The 15500-nt window shown below is 30.2% G+C and overlaps 1 protein-coding gene across 2 annotated transcripts; it reads right to left on the bottom strand.

Moving 5' to 3' along the window:
* Nucleotides 1-594: 594 nt before the first annotated feature.
* LOC123229972 (protein TIC 22, chloroplastic) lies at nt 595-4356 on the bottom strand. Of its 2 annotated transcripts, XR_006504990.1 has the most exons (9): nt 3908-4356; nt 3760-3822; nt 3445-3519; nt 3129-3179; nt 2327-2386; nt 2139-2210; nt 1229-1264; nt 972-1156; nt 595-888 (listed from the first exon to the last, which is right to left on the bottom strand). XR_006504990.1 is itself a non-coding variant. In XM_044656039.1 (8 exons), exons 1-8 carry the CDS (start codon nt 4274-4276, stop codon nt 1064-1066), a joined length of 819 nt encoding a protein of 272 aa, XP_044511974.1. In that variant the 5' UTR covers nt 4277-4356; the 3' UTR covers nt 595-1063. The 2 variants fall into 2 exon arrangements, 1 of the variants encoding a protein (XP_044511974.1); XM_044656039.1 differs by having other exon boundaries at nt 595-1156.
* Nucleotides 4357-15500: the final 11144 nt, after the last annotated feature.

Raw genomic sequence — 15500 nt, 5'->3', positions numbered from 1 at the left:
ATCACTTGTTTGATGAAACTATAGAAAGACGTTTAGTTTAAGTAATGTTTTATTTTCAAAATAAGAAAATTACCTTAAAGATAGATTACTGAAAAAATTACTACGTATAAATGATCACTCATTTGATAAAATTTAATAAAAATGCATGATATAAATAATTAATATGTTTGGTTAACGGTAATAAAAAAATACTAATAAATTATTTTACTTAAATACCCTTGAATATAATTATTTTTAAATATTTTTTATATTATTTGTTATATTAATTAAAAATAAATTTATTTTTATCTTAAAAATTAATAAAGAATAATATAAATACAATAAAATCAAAATTAACTTAATAATATTTTAATATTTAAGGTAAAAATGGTAATCAGATTAATACCTATATTACCTACCACATCAACATTGATAATAAAAAATTACTGTAATCTTTTATTACTGACAAACCAAATAAAGTAATATAAGTAATAAAAGATAGATTATTAAGATAATTTTTAAAACACTTTAACCAAACGATCCCTAAAGAGCTGATTTAGCAGTAGTCTTCTCAAATCAAATGCCACACATGCTCACCTAATTATCCAACTAATGTAAAACGCTGCAAAAACAATTCCATTTTCATCTTGGGCAACATCCGGGGAATAATTAACATTCATGTAGTCAATTCACAGTAAAACAGTTCTGATCTTAAAAGGATGAATTGCATGAAGAATGATCTAACAATACTGCTACGTGCATTGTATCAAGTTTCCATGATCCAACAATGGAACAATGGCATTTCACTCTTTCATTTAATTGAAAGTTAGTTGATTCACTTTTTGATTTATTTATTGTTTTCAACTGAAAATGTATCCCATTCCTTGTATCTTAGTGCTACTCCAGTGGCTGTCAATGAAAAATTTCTTTAAATGACAGTCAAAAGAGAAGTGAGATCAGAGGATATTCATTGATCAGACATAATTGCTGACCTGAAATGCCATCAGCCTGGAATGGATATATCACTTTGCTCTCTCCTTTCAGTTCATTTCATAGGGTCAGTTGAATTGAAAAATCCACCAACTCATACTTTTGCCACCTCTTGGATGTGTTGTGAATGGGTTTTACCAGGTGGAACGAAAATCAGATCTTCCCAGCCAGAGTTCTTCTCACTCATCTGCAGCAGACAACAATAAATAATCAATAGTCCAAGTTTAATATCATTATTTATGAATATCAGACTCATTACCTCCATTTTCTTTAGAACATCTTCCAAACTTCCAACCTGTTTAAACAGAATGAAATACTGAGCATCATAACATACCAAAAGAAAAACTTCGACTAGATAGATTTTTCATTATCAGGCTCAGGTGGGTATTAAAAATAAATAATTAAGAAAATTTTGCTTTTTCTGTGGGACATCATATTATCATAGTTAAAAATTTCTCAGATAGAAAATTGTTTCGACATTTTAGATCCTTTTCTTTCGAAAAGGTTTAGTGAAATAGATCTAGATGCTAGTAGGTTAGCATGAAAACAGGTCATGCAAAAGCCAATCCTTTGGTGGAAGCATGGCAATGAAGCAACCGCTCATTGACTAAGTTGATATCTACAACTTCAATTCTCAATTAACCATGAATCATGTTAGTCAAATCAACTTTTTGACAACACAATGCTAGAAGCCATGGATTCTAGAGGAGCGAGATTAAGATGAAACTTTGACATTCAGAATTTATGTTATTACTGCCTAATAGGGCCAATTTTATGACTTGAAAAAAATTGAGAACAGAAAACTTTTGCTTCAATAAACTACCAAAATTCCACTTTCTAATCAAACTTTTAATTCATTACCTAACATTTGATTTTACCCCATTTTCTTTCTCATGACCAATCACCAACTACTGAAACAAAGGGTATCAAATGAAGAGTGTTGAAAACATCATACAAAGCCATGGGAATTGGTGCTGAAAAACTAGTTTAACATAAATGTGTCTTGTTTCTAAGTCTTTGTGCATGCAGGTGGTGCCAGTCACATGTAATGCATAAATTTTTTGAAGAACTCATAGCACTCATCCAAACTCATTATTCCTTGAGTTTTTAAATTATTATGTTATGCATGCATCAAAATAGCAAATGAAAGCAATGACAAAATTTTATACCATTATATGTTGAGAAACACCAGATCCTCTTGACGCCCTAGAAACTTTTGAGAGTTCTTTTTCTATATCTTCCTGCACAAGAAACAACAAGGAATAGCTAGTACCACATGCACTTGTAACAGCATCTTACATAGATGTTAAGATACAATCAACTATAACATCCACCAAAAGCTCCAGGATCAATAAACCTTTTGGAAAAATACTGGGCAATAACGCTTGTTTTTCTTCCTCACAACCAGAAGGTCTGACTGCAGACACAGAAATTAATAGTCATTGAGAGAAATCACATGAGATCTATCCAGAACAACATAATTCTCAAATGATATGCTTAGATACACATCTAAATGCACACACTAAACAAGAGTAACCAAAATGGATCCATGCATAACATTGTGGCTGAGGACGTCCATGCCAAAATGCTATAGCTTGGATATTGACAGATGATTACATGTTATGCTTCCAAAACAATCATAGGAGACTGAAGAACAGTTTACTTTTTCTTCTCTTTTGTGTCTAAAACATTCTAAAATTCATTTAAATAGAAGTAGTGGACTAGTTGGTACTCATCCATGGCCCACTGTGCGAATGTTTGGTAATTTCATCATAAATTTCTAATCTAGTAAGACAATTCATCTTAGATAACCTTTAAAGAATTTCTACAGAAACAAATGCTTTCACTTACCAAATTAAAACAGCATTTGGAAAGATTTTACTGATTAAACAATACTAATAAGAATAAGATTACAGTATGGATAAGCAGAATATTGGGGCCTTCATCAAAATTAATGTGGAGATAAAATTAAAAAAGAGGAGTCAGGTTCCAATATGAATGTATTCTGCACACAAATTCATGTGCATCTCCATGTAGAAGCAAGCTATATGACAAATAAAGACAGGAACTTGGTTGGAAATGTATAGAAATTAGAACTTGGTTGGAAATGTGCCCACTTTCAGAGACAATAGGCATATGCAAATAATTAAATAGCATACCTGAAAAACAGGAACTCCATCAAAGCCAGTCCTCATATCAATTGCTTTCAGCTGATAACAATGAAAATATTATTAGTAATCCTTACTCTAGCTCAGCTGGACTAGAGGTGCTTTAATCATTTAATTTCAAATTATATTGCTTTGACAAAGCCTTCCAAACTGAAATGAGTCGAATAACTAATGAAACTTGCTAGCATGACGAGAACATGCATAACCTATATGTGCTACACTGTCACCTCAAAACTTAAACAACAAAACCTCTCATTGTTTCAGGTAAGTAATAACTCAGACATTCAACTTAAATAATAAAAATCACCTCTAATGCATTCTTTATCTGAACTGGATCAGGCAAAAAACGGAATGCAATTCCTTCAACCTTCAACATGTAAACCTGTAATATCAGAATAACGAAAACCTCATTATTATTCCAAATGTAACCTTAAATATCAATACATGACCAACCTCAACCTCAAAATTGTAAGAATATTATACAGGCTTTAATTGTGTCCATGCTCCAGATTATTTAGCAATTAGTCTCACATACAATAAAAACATTCTTCGAAACACTTTCTCAATACAGCCTAAGAGTTATAACAGAAAACTAAAAATAATCTAGAAGCAGCAGACAGACCTGGTCAAGAGTAATGGGAACAACCTTAGCCGCGCTTCGAAGCTCTCTCTTTCGCAACCGTACCTGAGTATCACCAAAGATAATTTGTCGACAAAAAGGCTGAAACAAAACCGATAAAGAGCATAAAGCACAAATTTGAAATATTAACCTGAGCAAGAAATGCCTCGGCATCTTCCCGTCGAAAGCAAAGCAAGCCAATGGACTTGGCTCCATTTGGATCCGAAATAAGCACAAACTCATTATTAGCATTGCTAACAGTATACACTGCCGTGCCGGCAAGGGTTTTCGCGACAAATTCGGAGCTGAGTGTAGCAGCAACGGCCTGCTTGGGCTGTGAGAGAAATGCAAACGGCGGTAGAGATTGACGGTGAAGCCTCGCGGTCAAGGATGCGGCTAGGCGTTTCGTGTCATCGAAGCGGCTGGACAATTCAGAGCCGAGGCGGAGGCAGTTTTGGTGGATGAAGGTTGAGAGGGATAAGAGAGGGTTTGTAGGTACTTGAGGTTTTGGAAATTCCATTTTTCAAACAACAAAATTTGTATCCTCGGCTGAATCAACTCAACTCAACTCAACTCAAACTACGAGCTCAGCGGAGAGGAGTGTTGCTTTTTTACTCCGGAGGGAGAGTTGAGTGGGCCTTTGTCTTGGGCCTTCTAGAGTCATGTTCTAAGGACTCATCCCCAAAGTAAAACGACTTTTGGTTTCGGGCTTTGATTGTCAGTTTGTTTGGGTTAATGTGTGCTGTAACTTATCCTTTAGCAAGTGTTTCGCTATTTATTTATTTATTTAGAGAAAAAAAAAATCTTATTTTTTAAAAATTATATTAACTAGGAATACTGATGTTGTTATAATTTGTTTGATGTGGTTTCATCATTATTAACAAATAATTCAATATTACATCCATTTTGCTACATGATGCTTATTATTTTGAAACTATATTTCAAATATGGAACGACTATTTTTTAACAAAATTTGGATGAAACGATATTTTTCATATTTTAAATTTAAAAAATCGATTTTATTCATCTATTATTTATCTTCAATAACAAAAATCATTTTTTGCTTTCATTATAAATTATTTATGAAATTGTCATGGACATTTAAATGTCAATGACCTATTTGTCTTTATTTTTATTGAAATTAAATTAATGTCATATTTCATTTCCTTGTTCCTATTCCTTTCATTTTCCCTCTACATCACTATTATTGCTCATTGTGTTGTTGAAATTGATATATCAATGTTGGAAGTGTATATCCAATATGCAGTTATATTGTCTAACATATTCATTGTCAAGGCTTTCAAACAATCTGAGAAAATGCAGGAGATTTGAATTGGAGACAACTTAAGCGTTCATCTAATCCATATTTCAAGTAACATGATCATCTTACTTTTGCGAACTGAGTCAACAATTGAGTTACTTATCCATTTACAAATCACTCCGTCCACAAAATTGTGATGACAACTAGTAAAGACGTTAGAATGTGAGCTCAGTCTTAATTTTTTCAATCCATCAAGTTTTTTTTTATGAACAAAACACATATTCTAAATTCTTTACAACACTACCAATGTTTTGTTTCATATTCAAAACACTCATAGTTCAACAAAAATTCACAAAACTTCAAAATCAATTATTCTAATGTCCAATATCTTCAAACTCTGCATCTCTAAACTCAAACTCAATACTCATTGGAGACTACTAGAAGTGTGCATAATTTGATTCAAATTTTAAAATCGAATTGAATTGTTTAAAAATTATGTTTTAGTTTGATTTGATTGAAATTTTTCACACCGCTTTTTCAGTTCGAATTGTGGTTTGAGCGATTTTTAAATTGAATCAAACTGTAAACTGATTATTTTAAAATACATATATATAATTGTGTTTGACAAAATTTTTAAATAAGCGATTAGGTGTATAAATTGTTTTTTCATATTTATTTTGTTATTTTGTTATATGTATATTTTATATTTGTTTTACATGTGTATATTATATTTTAGAAAACTATAATTCAATTAATTTTATTGAATGACATATATATTTAAAAATAAATGATTTTAAAAAATAATAGTTAAATCGTGTATCTTATCATATATCAAAAGTCTAATTTACTATATTATGTATTATATTGTATGATAGACATTTTAAAAATTTAAATAATAAAATACTAATAAATTATTATAATTGATGTATCTTTATTTTGAAAAATATCATAAATGCTCTTAACAAATTAAAAATTTTCATATACACCCTTAATGCATTATCATTTTTTCTAAAAAAAATGTATCAATTCATATCGATAATACGTATTGTATTATATAATATGTTTACTATATTATATTAATTTGATATATCTTATAATACATATTGTTTTCTATATATATTGTATCTATGATACAATATATATTATGTATTATTAGATATAACAATTATAATTCAAATTATAATCCAAATCAAAATAAACTATATTTTTTTAATTTAGTTTGATTTGGTTTAAAAGTTTTTTAAATCATTTTTTTCAATTTAGTTTAAAAACACTTTTAAACCACATCAACTAGCTATGTGTACTCCTAGAGACCACACTTGTTAAAGCATCAAGCGTGTCTAATTATGTCGGCTTTCCCTTGAGTGCTTTTTTGGCATTCAAGAATTGGCAAAAAGAGAAGAAAGAGAGATAGAAAGATATAAAGTAGTAATGATATAAAAATATAATTTGTTTGTACAATATTTTAAATAATATTAACCCTATTATATATTATGATACACATTTATCATTTTCATTCTATCATTTTTTTATTATTTTTTTAGTTATTAAATTAAAATATTTTATGTACTTGTTGTTAACCCACGTGCATGGGGATGGAGACATTGTAATAGATAGTGCGTAGAAGCAAGAGTTAGGTGAAGTCTTTATTTATTGAGTATTCGCTTAGTACCTTGTTTGAGTCAAATAAAAAAAACGTGCTACTGGATCATGGAGAATATCAAGGAAACTTAGTTAACCAGTAGATTATTTATTTGTATTGTGTCCATGTAATTAAGTTATGAAATTTTTGAAATTAAGCTTCGGCTTTGGGAGGTTTGTTTACCCTCGAAGTAAATATTTGTCTATTTATTTTCTTTTCATTATTGCCAAGATAAATAGAAAAGGTAAAACCAAAGAAACAGAAAATTGAGAGCTTTGTGTAAGTAGAATATTTTAAACCCAGGCTCTTCAATCCATGTGACGTGTTCAGTCCGATGAAAATATAACATATTATATAAAATTAAAAAAATATTTTTTAATTAATAAAACTACTAAAAAACTTTGAGAATTGAGAAGAATAATAAACTTTACGTTTAAAGGGAGGTGCGGGGTGGACAAGAGTAATTTAGTCATATTTCGAATTTTATTTTCTTGAATTGATGGCCACCCGGTAAAATGAGGTGTGGACGTTTGTCTCCAACATAATATTTCTGGTATACGCGTTCATTTAATTAGACAGCCAAATTATATGAAGCGTCAACATTTCAAAATCCACAGGTGAAACGTGATGTATCAAAGAGCACACTTGAACAGATTATAAAATAGGCCATCCATATGGACAATTATGGAGGTAAAGATAGAATATTATCTTTAGAAGATGTAATAATAAACTAATTATAATATGCAGATGGAGAATCTCATTGCAATTTATTAATTTCTAGGCTTTTAGGTGGCCCTGGATTGGATGGCCTGTATAGAGTGAATAAAGTTGAACAAGTCTCCAACGGGCTGAAGCCGCCCGTCTTAGTGACAATGCTTTATGCATTGGTCACATTATTCGTCAATCAAACTTTATTCTTGCCTTGGGAAAGAACCTAAACGTGCCTTTGATCTGACTTTATCTACTATAAAAGGAACTGTTTGCGTTCTTCATCATCCTCACCCAACAAAGAAAATTTCACCTGAACTTGTCTTCTTTGCTCTTAATTACGATGCCGGTGTATCTGAGCAGAAGTGCAAATTTTCCTCTCTCAGAAGAGCAGCTAAAGGCTCTTCTGAAGAGATATGATACAAATGGGGATGGCCGGTTAGGCAAGAAAGAACTTGAGGTAGCCTTTCGTGGATTGGGTTTACGTTTTAGTGGGATTAGAGCCAGGAGAGCTTTGCGACACGCTGATGCTGATGCTGATGGATTCATTGGTGACGAAGAGATGAAGGAGCTTGTTAAATATGCCACCAACTGGGGATTTACCATAAGCTAGAATAGCTATATATTACACATTTATCATGCTTTCAGAAGGGGCAAAATCAGTCTTTCTGGGTTGATACTTCTTTGTTTAATTTCTCCTTATTTATTTTCCATATATAATTGAGTTGCTGTTATAATACAGCCTTGTAAAACCCCATCTTACAACTTTTGCATTTCTGGTTTGCAAGTTCTTTAAAGCCCTGTGAATCTGTCATATATAGCGCTGTACTACTAAGTCCATTTCAAATAAATTGTATGAAATAAAATTAACAAATTAAGAACAAGAGTCATCTTCAGTGCATTGGCAAGTCATTTTGTGAAAAAATCGTGAATCTTGATTATATCTAACTCGAGTAAATAGTAAACCCAGCCTCTCTTAGAAGGATATATAAGATAATTCTTACCCACACATGGCCGTATTGACAGACGGTGAAATATAATATTTCACATTATATGAGCCATTGATTCTTGTACTTGGTTTTCGTCTTCAAAGACCTTAGGGAGAACCAACAGATGATAATTATACATGGATGAAGTTTCTCCAATATAGAAATAACCTGTAAAGAAATTAGTATAAATAAATACCCACAAGTTGAGCCAATAATAATGAATATATATGATATCATGACTCTTGCACAAACCACAAACAAGCAGACTCTTTGATCCAAAAAGTTGAGCACGATTCGTTTGGTCTTCTGGAAAATATGATGCGGTATTCTCCTTATCTTTGGCTTCGAATCTAAAAAAATCATGGTGGTTACACATGATATGTTTGTCCTTAGATTTACTCTAAGAGAGCATACACTTATTCCACTGGACTGCAGGATCTATCAAAATCTCACCATACAATATATGTTCCCCCTTGTCCATTATAAATCTGAGGAGCCACTTTCATCAGCTTCATGAAGACTCAAACAATTATGATAAGGATTCCATCTCTTTTGCTTTAGACTGCATCCATCCAAATAAATAAATAAACTCGTATGATTTCCCAGCGACCATGAAGAAGAATAATTTTTTGAATATATAGCCGAAAGAAAGGCATAAAAGATCGAAGATACGCAATATCTATAAAATGTTAGCATATACATATATGTATGTATGCATATATATATAGCTAGTTAGCATCATAATTTACACAAACTAATTCAGTTATGTTCCACTCGAGGGAAGTGGCTGGTAAGTGCAAGGGGACTGCAGAAGTTACCTTTACTGAAGAACAGTTGAAAGGTTTGTTTAGGCGCTTTGACATAGACGGAGATCGCCGTCTAAGCAAACAAGAGCTTAATCAGGCCTTCACCAGCCTTGGCTCAAGTTTCCCAGCTTGGCGGACGTGGCGAGCGCTTTGTCATGCAGATGAAAATAGGATGGTTACATAAATGAGGAGGAATTTGACCACCTTGTGAAGTATGTTGTAAAACTTAATTATGCCATCAATTAGAGGTTAATTAATGATTTTTAATAATAATAATAATATGTAAGTTGCTCTATTAGAAGATTGGAACTGAGTGGTCTTTATTTGTACTTCTCGTTTAAAGATCGATGCACTTGGCAGTTCCATAAATATGTAGAGAAATCCTTTGAATGCACTTTTTGTTTCTCTATCTGGTTTTATCATGACCATATATATTGATTCCTGTCTTTCTTTCTCTGATCCATGAAAGAAAAGGGCGTGGTGTTTAGTTGAATTCCGATGAATCGTCAGTGACTATTATGAATACTTTGGATAGAATATGTAGCAAATGTTGACAAAAAATTGATTTTAGTAATAATATAATCAAAATATAAATGCATTCAAAATTAAATATATCAACTTCATGATTGAGAGTATGAAAACCTTTATTATGATGACAAACAAAAACTGGAAATGAAAATTTTTAAAAACTTAGATTGAGTATTGATATTGGTGCAACACACAGTTTACTCAAAAAAGGATTTGAACATTGTTTTTTAGAATACAACGACGAAGGAATGGTAAAAAGAGACGCAACTTTTTTATTATGATAAATTTAATAAATTTTAATCTTATCATAAGATAATCTATAAAACACTTAAAATTAAGAGAGAAACTGAAAAAAAAAAAATTTAGATTTTAGTTGGTATAAAATGAGAGAAAAACCCCATTTTAATAGAATTTTAATAGTATTTTAAAACGACAAGATATTGAATATTAAATTAAATTTTACCCATAAGTCTAATTTTAGTTTTGAATTTCATAACATTAAACATCTTTTCACTTTTACTTCTTAAACCCCAAAATTTTAGTAATTAAAATTTATTTATTTAATTTTCTAAATGAATATAACATCCCACATACATGACGTACTGATGAAGTTTGATGATCAAAATCTACATATTATAGGTAGATATTACCATTTGAACATTTCTTTTTGTAAAAGTATATTTACTTTACTAACTGATTTATAATATATTGGGTTGATTTGAGGTTACATAATGATAATCTATTGTGATAATATAACCTATGAGTAAGTAACAATTAGTGCAACTATAGAGAGTTAGTCATATAAGACGGACAAAACATGTGTCAAGTCTTTTATGATCAGAATTTGTATATAAAGGTTATACTAAAGTGTGTCATAAAAAAGTGAGATAAACTTAGAGCACAAATAGAGAAAAAAATACTCATTTCATCATGTAATTTTCTCTCGTTTTAGTGCAATTTTTCTCTTGCCCATAACCTTTAGTTTTTTCCCATTTGAGTTTTCTACGAAAATCTTGTATTATTGTATATCTTATTTTGTATTTAGTTAAACATTTATTTTAATTGGGTAAACTCGAATATTTGATCTTTGTCACATATTTTGTAAAACAAGAATCTATATAGCTACTTTGATAAGAGCAATATTATACGTATTCACCTTGAAATATAAATGTGTATACATTTATATATATTACATATGATTAAGTGTTACTTTATATTTAATTTAAACTCATTCAATCATGTGATGACCTATTAAAGTGTGTATACATTTTTATACTCAAAGTTATTGCTTTAACAATTCAAAATAAACCCTTTATTATACTATAACTATATATCCTATCTCTTTTTAAAAATATTTTATTATTTTTAATATATTTAATAAATTAATTATCACGTTTTGTCATTGCCATTAAGCTTAAACTTCCTCAAAATCTCTTAGATTTATATTTTCTCCTGATATTCCTTTATAAATGATGACCAAAAGAAAGATAAATGGGCATTCAACATTCGTGAGATTCTTATTCAAACAAATCTTCTTAGTCTTAGAAATGATAATTACCAAAATGACTTGTCGCAATAAGAGGGAAATCAATCTCATTTTCTCTGCCTGGTTTTGGTAAAGTAAAACAAAGAATTATTGCCATAAAAACACCAAATATCATCTTTGCAAGACAATATAAAACATCCTAATACAAGCAACACAACAAATAAAATATCCTAACACCCTAATTTAATTCTAAACTTGTCAAAAACTATGACAAGTCCTATTTTAATTAGATTAAATAAATTAACTAAGCTTAATTAATCTCTAACCGTCTTTACATCTAGAGAATTTTAAATAGAGATATAAAACATAACACCATGTGGAGATGTTTTCGAAGTGGAGAATCATTTAGTTCTCTCTTTTTTTTTTATGTCAATGGATTCTAATTCTAGTTACATAAGACACAACAGTAAGTGGAACTGTTGCACTTACAATTTTTAAAATGGAGAATCAATTTGTTATAATATTTTTTATGTCCATGGATATGGATTCGAATTCTAGTTATATAAGGCATGTGGAACAGTGCACTTACAATTTGGAAATGGGGAATCATTTAGTTCTTTTTTACGTGGAATTCTAGCCAGTGATAATAATATATCTTCACTTACATTAACTATCATTGAAACAAAAAGACAAAAGTGCCACCAACCCAATTAGTTTATTAAGATAATATATCATTTTATGATTAGATATTATTTTAATTTTTTATCTGATAAATTGCTACATAATTACTGCAAATAACCAGTGCTAATGAGATTATTCATCATTAATTTATTTAGATAATTTAGATTCCTATGCTAATTTGATTACGATGATGACAATATAAATCTAGCAATAGACTCTGATACCCACAACGATGATAGAAGTTAAGTGCAAAGAGAGAGAGAGAGAGAGAGAGAGAGAGAGAGAGAGAGACACATAATGGTATTTTAAAGTGATTTGTCATCAAGAATTTATATTCACGATTATGATATTAATATCTATGAGAGGATGCTCTAACTAAGTGAATGCAAAGATTACAAAAATGTTCCAAAATGGATTGGACAGTGGAGAGATACATTCAAGAAAACTGATCGGTTCAAGGGTTTTTGCCACTGAATATAGAACAGAACAGTGATATTGGTAACAAATTTGAAATTCAAATTTAAACAATAACTTTCTAAACGGTTATATTAATAATCAAGACTAATTAGATAAGAAATTATTGTTTTTCATGTTGTGCTGCATAGGGAAGAGCTAAGAAGGGCCTTCAAGCAATTGGGATTACAATGTTCCTGGTGGGCCACCAAACGTGCACTTCACCGCGCCGATGCCAACAAAAATGGAGTCATCAACCCCGACGAATTTGGATGTTCTCGTCAAATATGCTGTAGAAAAAGGGTATAAAGTTAAGTAAAAGTTTATTTAACTATGTCGTGATGGTGATGATCAAATAAACGGATTTTATTTTTTTATAAAATGATCTGGTTCTATTATGTAGTTTATTCTTTGTTAAAATTAATCTTGATCAGTACTATACATATTTTCTTTATAAACACAAGCCAATGATCACAATCTTGATCGTGAAAGTGAGAAATAATTTGTTCAGCTGCAGGTACAAGGATCCTCTTTAATTAAGATAATTATTAATGACAATTAACTTTGGAAACGTAGCTAGTGAACAAGGGTTTATCATTTGTTAAGCTAGAGAACACAAGTAAATACTAGAGCCAACAAACTATAGGCCTACTGCCCACGATTAATTACCAGAATAATGAAGATGTGAATAACAAAAATAGAAAATAAAAGGATAATTAAATTTCTATTCAACTATCAATAACAAATCTGAAACTAAACAAATAAAGCAAACACTTTTGGATTACAAAATCAATTCTCAAACTTTTAATTGCTCAGTATTTCTTAGATTTAAAATAATCCGAGAGTCCCACCCAGCCTTTTCAAGCTCTACGTCATTGATGAGCTAAAATCTCTTTAACGGTTGGTCTTGAACTCCTTTCAAGAACCCATTAGAGGTGTGTATCCCAAATCTGATATATGAAAACGAGCTACAAATATATGAAGGACCTGAGTAAATATGCTCTATGATTTTATAACCAAAGAGAAAGGAAAATTCAACTCATCTTTGCCAGTTGAAAGAGACTATTTTAAATACCCAAAGTGGGCAAATTTGAGCAGTTACAAGTTCGACTAAAAATTGATTAATTCAAAATAAAACAATTAATTAATTGCCACAAATACAAAATGAAGTTTCAACATAAAGATGTTTACATAAAAATAAGTAATGCACACAAATATATCTATGTGAAAAATATGTATGCATTAAAATCAAATACAAACACAAAGTTTATAATTTGCTAATACAAGTATAGTTTTATATACACGTAGAGATATATAGCTTCTCCTTTTGGTCATAGATATCAATTACTTGTTCTTCAATCCTATTAGCAGTCATATGCAGATGATCCGGGTTCAAACTTGTATTTTTATATGCAGATAATTTAAAGAGCCATACGTGTATAATCATATATGAGCAGGGTGGCAAAAGGCTTGTCACATAATGTTCTTTATTCCTTCTAAATTTTTTTGAAATGAAGAAATTGAATTTCCATGTACAAATTAAGATACTATTAAGATTGTCACCCACCAGGAATCTGGTCCTCTGGGGCCTTTAGAATATGATTCTAGTAGGTGGTGCCATCTCTTTTTTCTTGTGTGCCCAATTTCATACTTAAAAAATATATGTACATAGTATTATTGTAATTTTATTAATCTCTTTAATGTACATTTGGTTTCTTTATCTGGTTTTATCATGATCATATATATTGATCCCTCTCTTTCTTTCTTTGATCCATAAAAGAAAAAGGCGTTGTGTTTAGTTGAATTCCAACTTCAATTAATTAGCAGTGTCTATTATGAAAATTTTGGACAGAATAGTATATGTTCACAAAAAAATTTATGTTAGTATTCAAAACTAAATGTATCAACTTCAAGATTGAGATTATGAAAACCTTCAATATGACAAATAAAACTTGGTAATGAAAAATTTTAAAAACTTAGGTTGAATATCAAGATTGTTGTAGCACATAGTATTCTTAAAATAGATTCACCTTTTTCATTCAAGTACACAAAGATTGAATAAGGTTTGTTTTCCAATATACAACAACGGAGGAATAGCAAGAGAGACACTACTCTTTTATTTTGACAATAAACCAAGCTGAACTCACAAAAAGATATCTTATAGAAGACCTAAAACTAAGAGAGAAACTAAAAGAGGAGAAAAGTGAGTGTAAATTCTAGTATTATGTGAAAAATAAGAGGAGGAACCCCAATTTTCTAGTATTCAAAATGGACGAGACAATGAATATTAAATTGAATTTTTTTGTAAGTCTAAACAGTTTTACCTTTTAATTCCATAATATTCAATATCTTTTCACTTTTACTTAACTCTAAAAAATTTAATAAAATTCATTTATTTTTTTAACAATCCTCTACTTGAAAGAATGTAATATCTCGTATACGAGACATACTAATGGAGTTTGACTGTCAATACCTGCATATTATAGATATAGGTATTGCCATTTGAACATTCCCTCTTGTAAAAGTATGTTTACTTTACTACCTGATTAGTATAACTAACTAATAATATGTTCTGTCTATCTCTGGTTACGTAATGATAATCTGTTGTGGTAAAATGACATGCAAGCAAGTAAGAGTTGGTCCAACTATAGAGAATTAGTTATATAAGATACACAAGACATGTGTCAAGTTTTTTATGACAAAGATTTGCGTATATAAGTTATACTAAAGTATGTGTGAGTTAGGAGTGCCAACAAAAGTTAAGAGTGTGTCACAAAAAAGTTAAACTTAGAGTGCAAATAGAGAGAAAAATAGTCATTTATTCACCTTGTAATCTTCTTCCGTTTTAGTGCAAATTTTCTCCTGCCCATGGTCCCTAGTTTTTTTTTTTTCTTATTTGAGTTTTTTATCTAAATTTTGTATTATTGTATTGCGTATTTTATATTCTGTTAAACATTTAATTTAATTAGATAAACTTGAATATTTGATCTTTATCACACATGTCGTAAAACAAGAATCTACATGGCCAATTAAAAATAAACCCCCTCATCATATTATAACTATGTGTATCCAGTCTCCTTTTAAAAGTATTTTTTTATTTTTAATAAACCAGATAAATTAAATGTCACCTCATGCCGCTAAATTAAAACTTTCTCAGAATCTCATAGATTTTTTGTTAGCCTTAATATTC

This window comes from Mangifera indica, chromosome 11, assembly GCF_011075055.1.
Source record: "Mangifera indica cultivar Alphonso chromosome 11, CATAS_Mindica_2.1, whole genome shotgun sequence".
NCBI lineage: Eukaryota > Viridiplantae > Streptophyta > Magnoliopsida > Sapindales > Anacardiaceae > Mangifera > Mangifera indica.
This window is presented reverse-complemented; position numbering and strand designations above follow the sequence as displayed.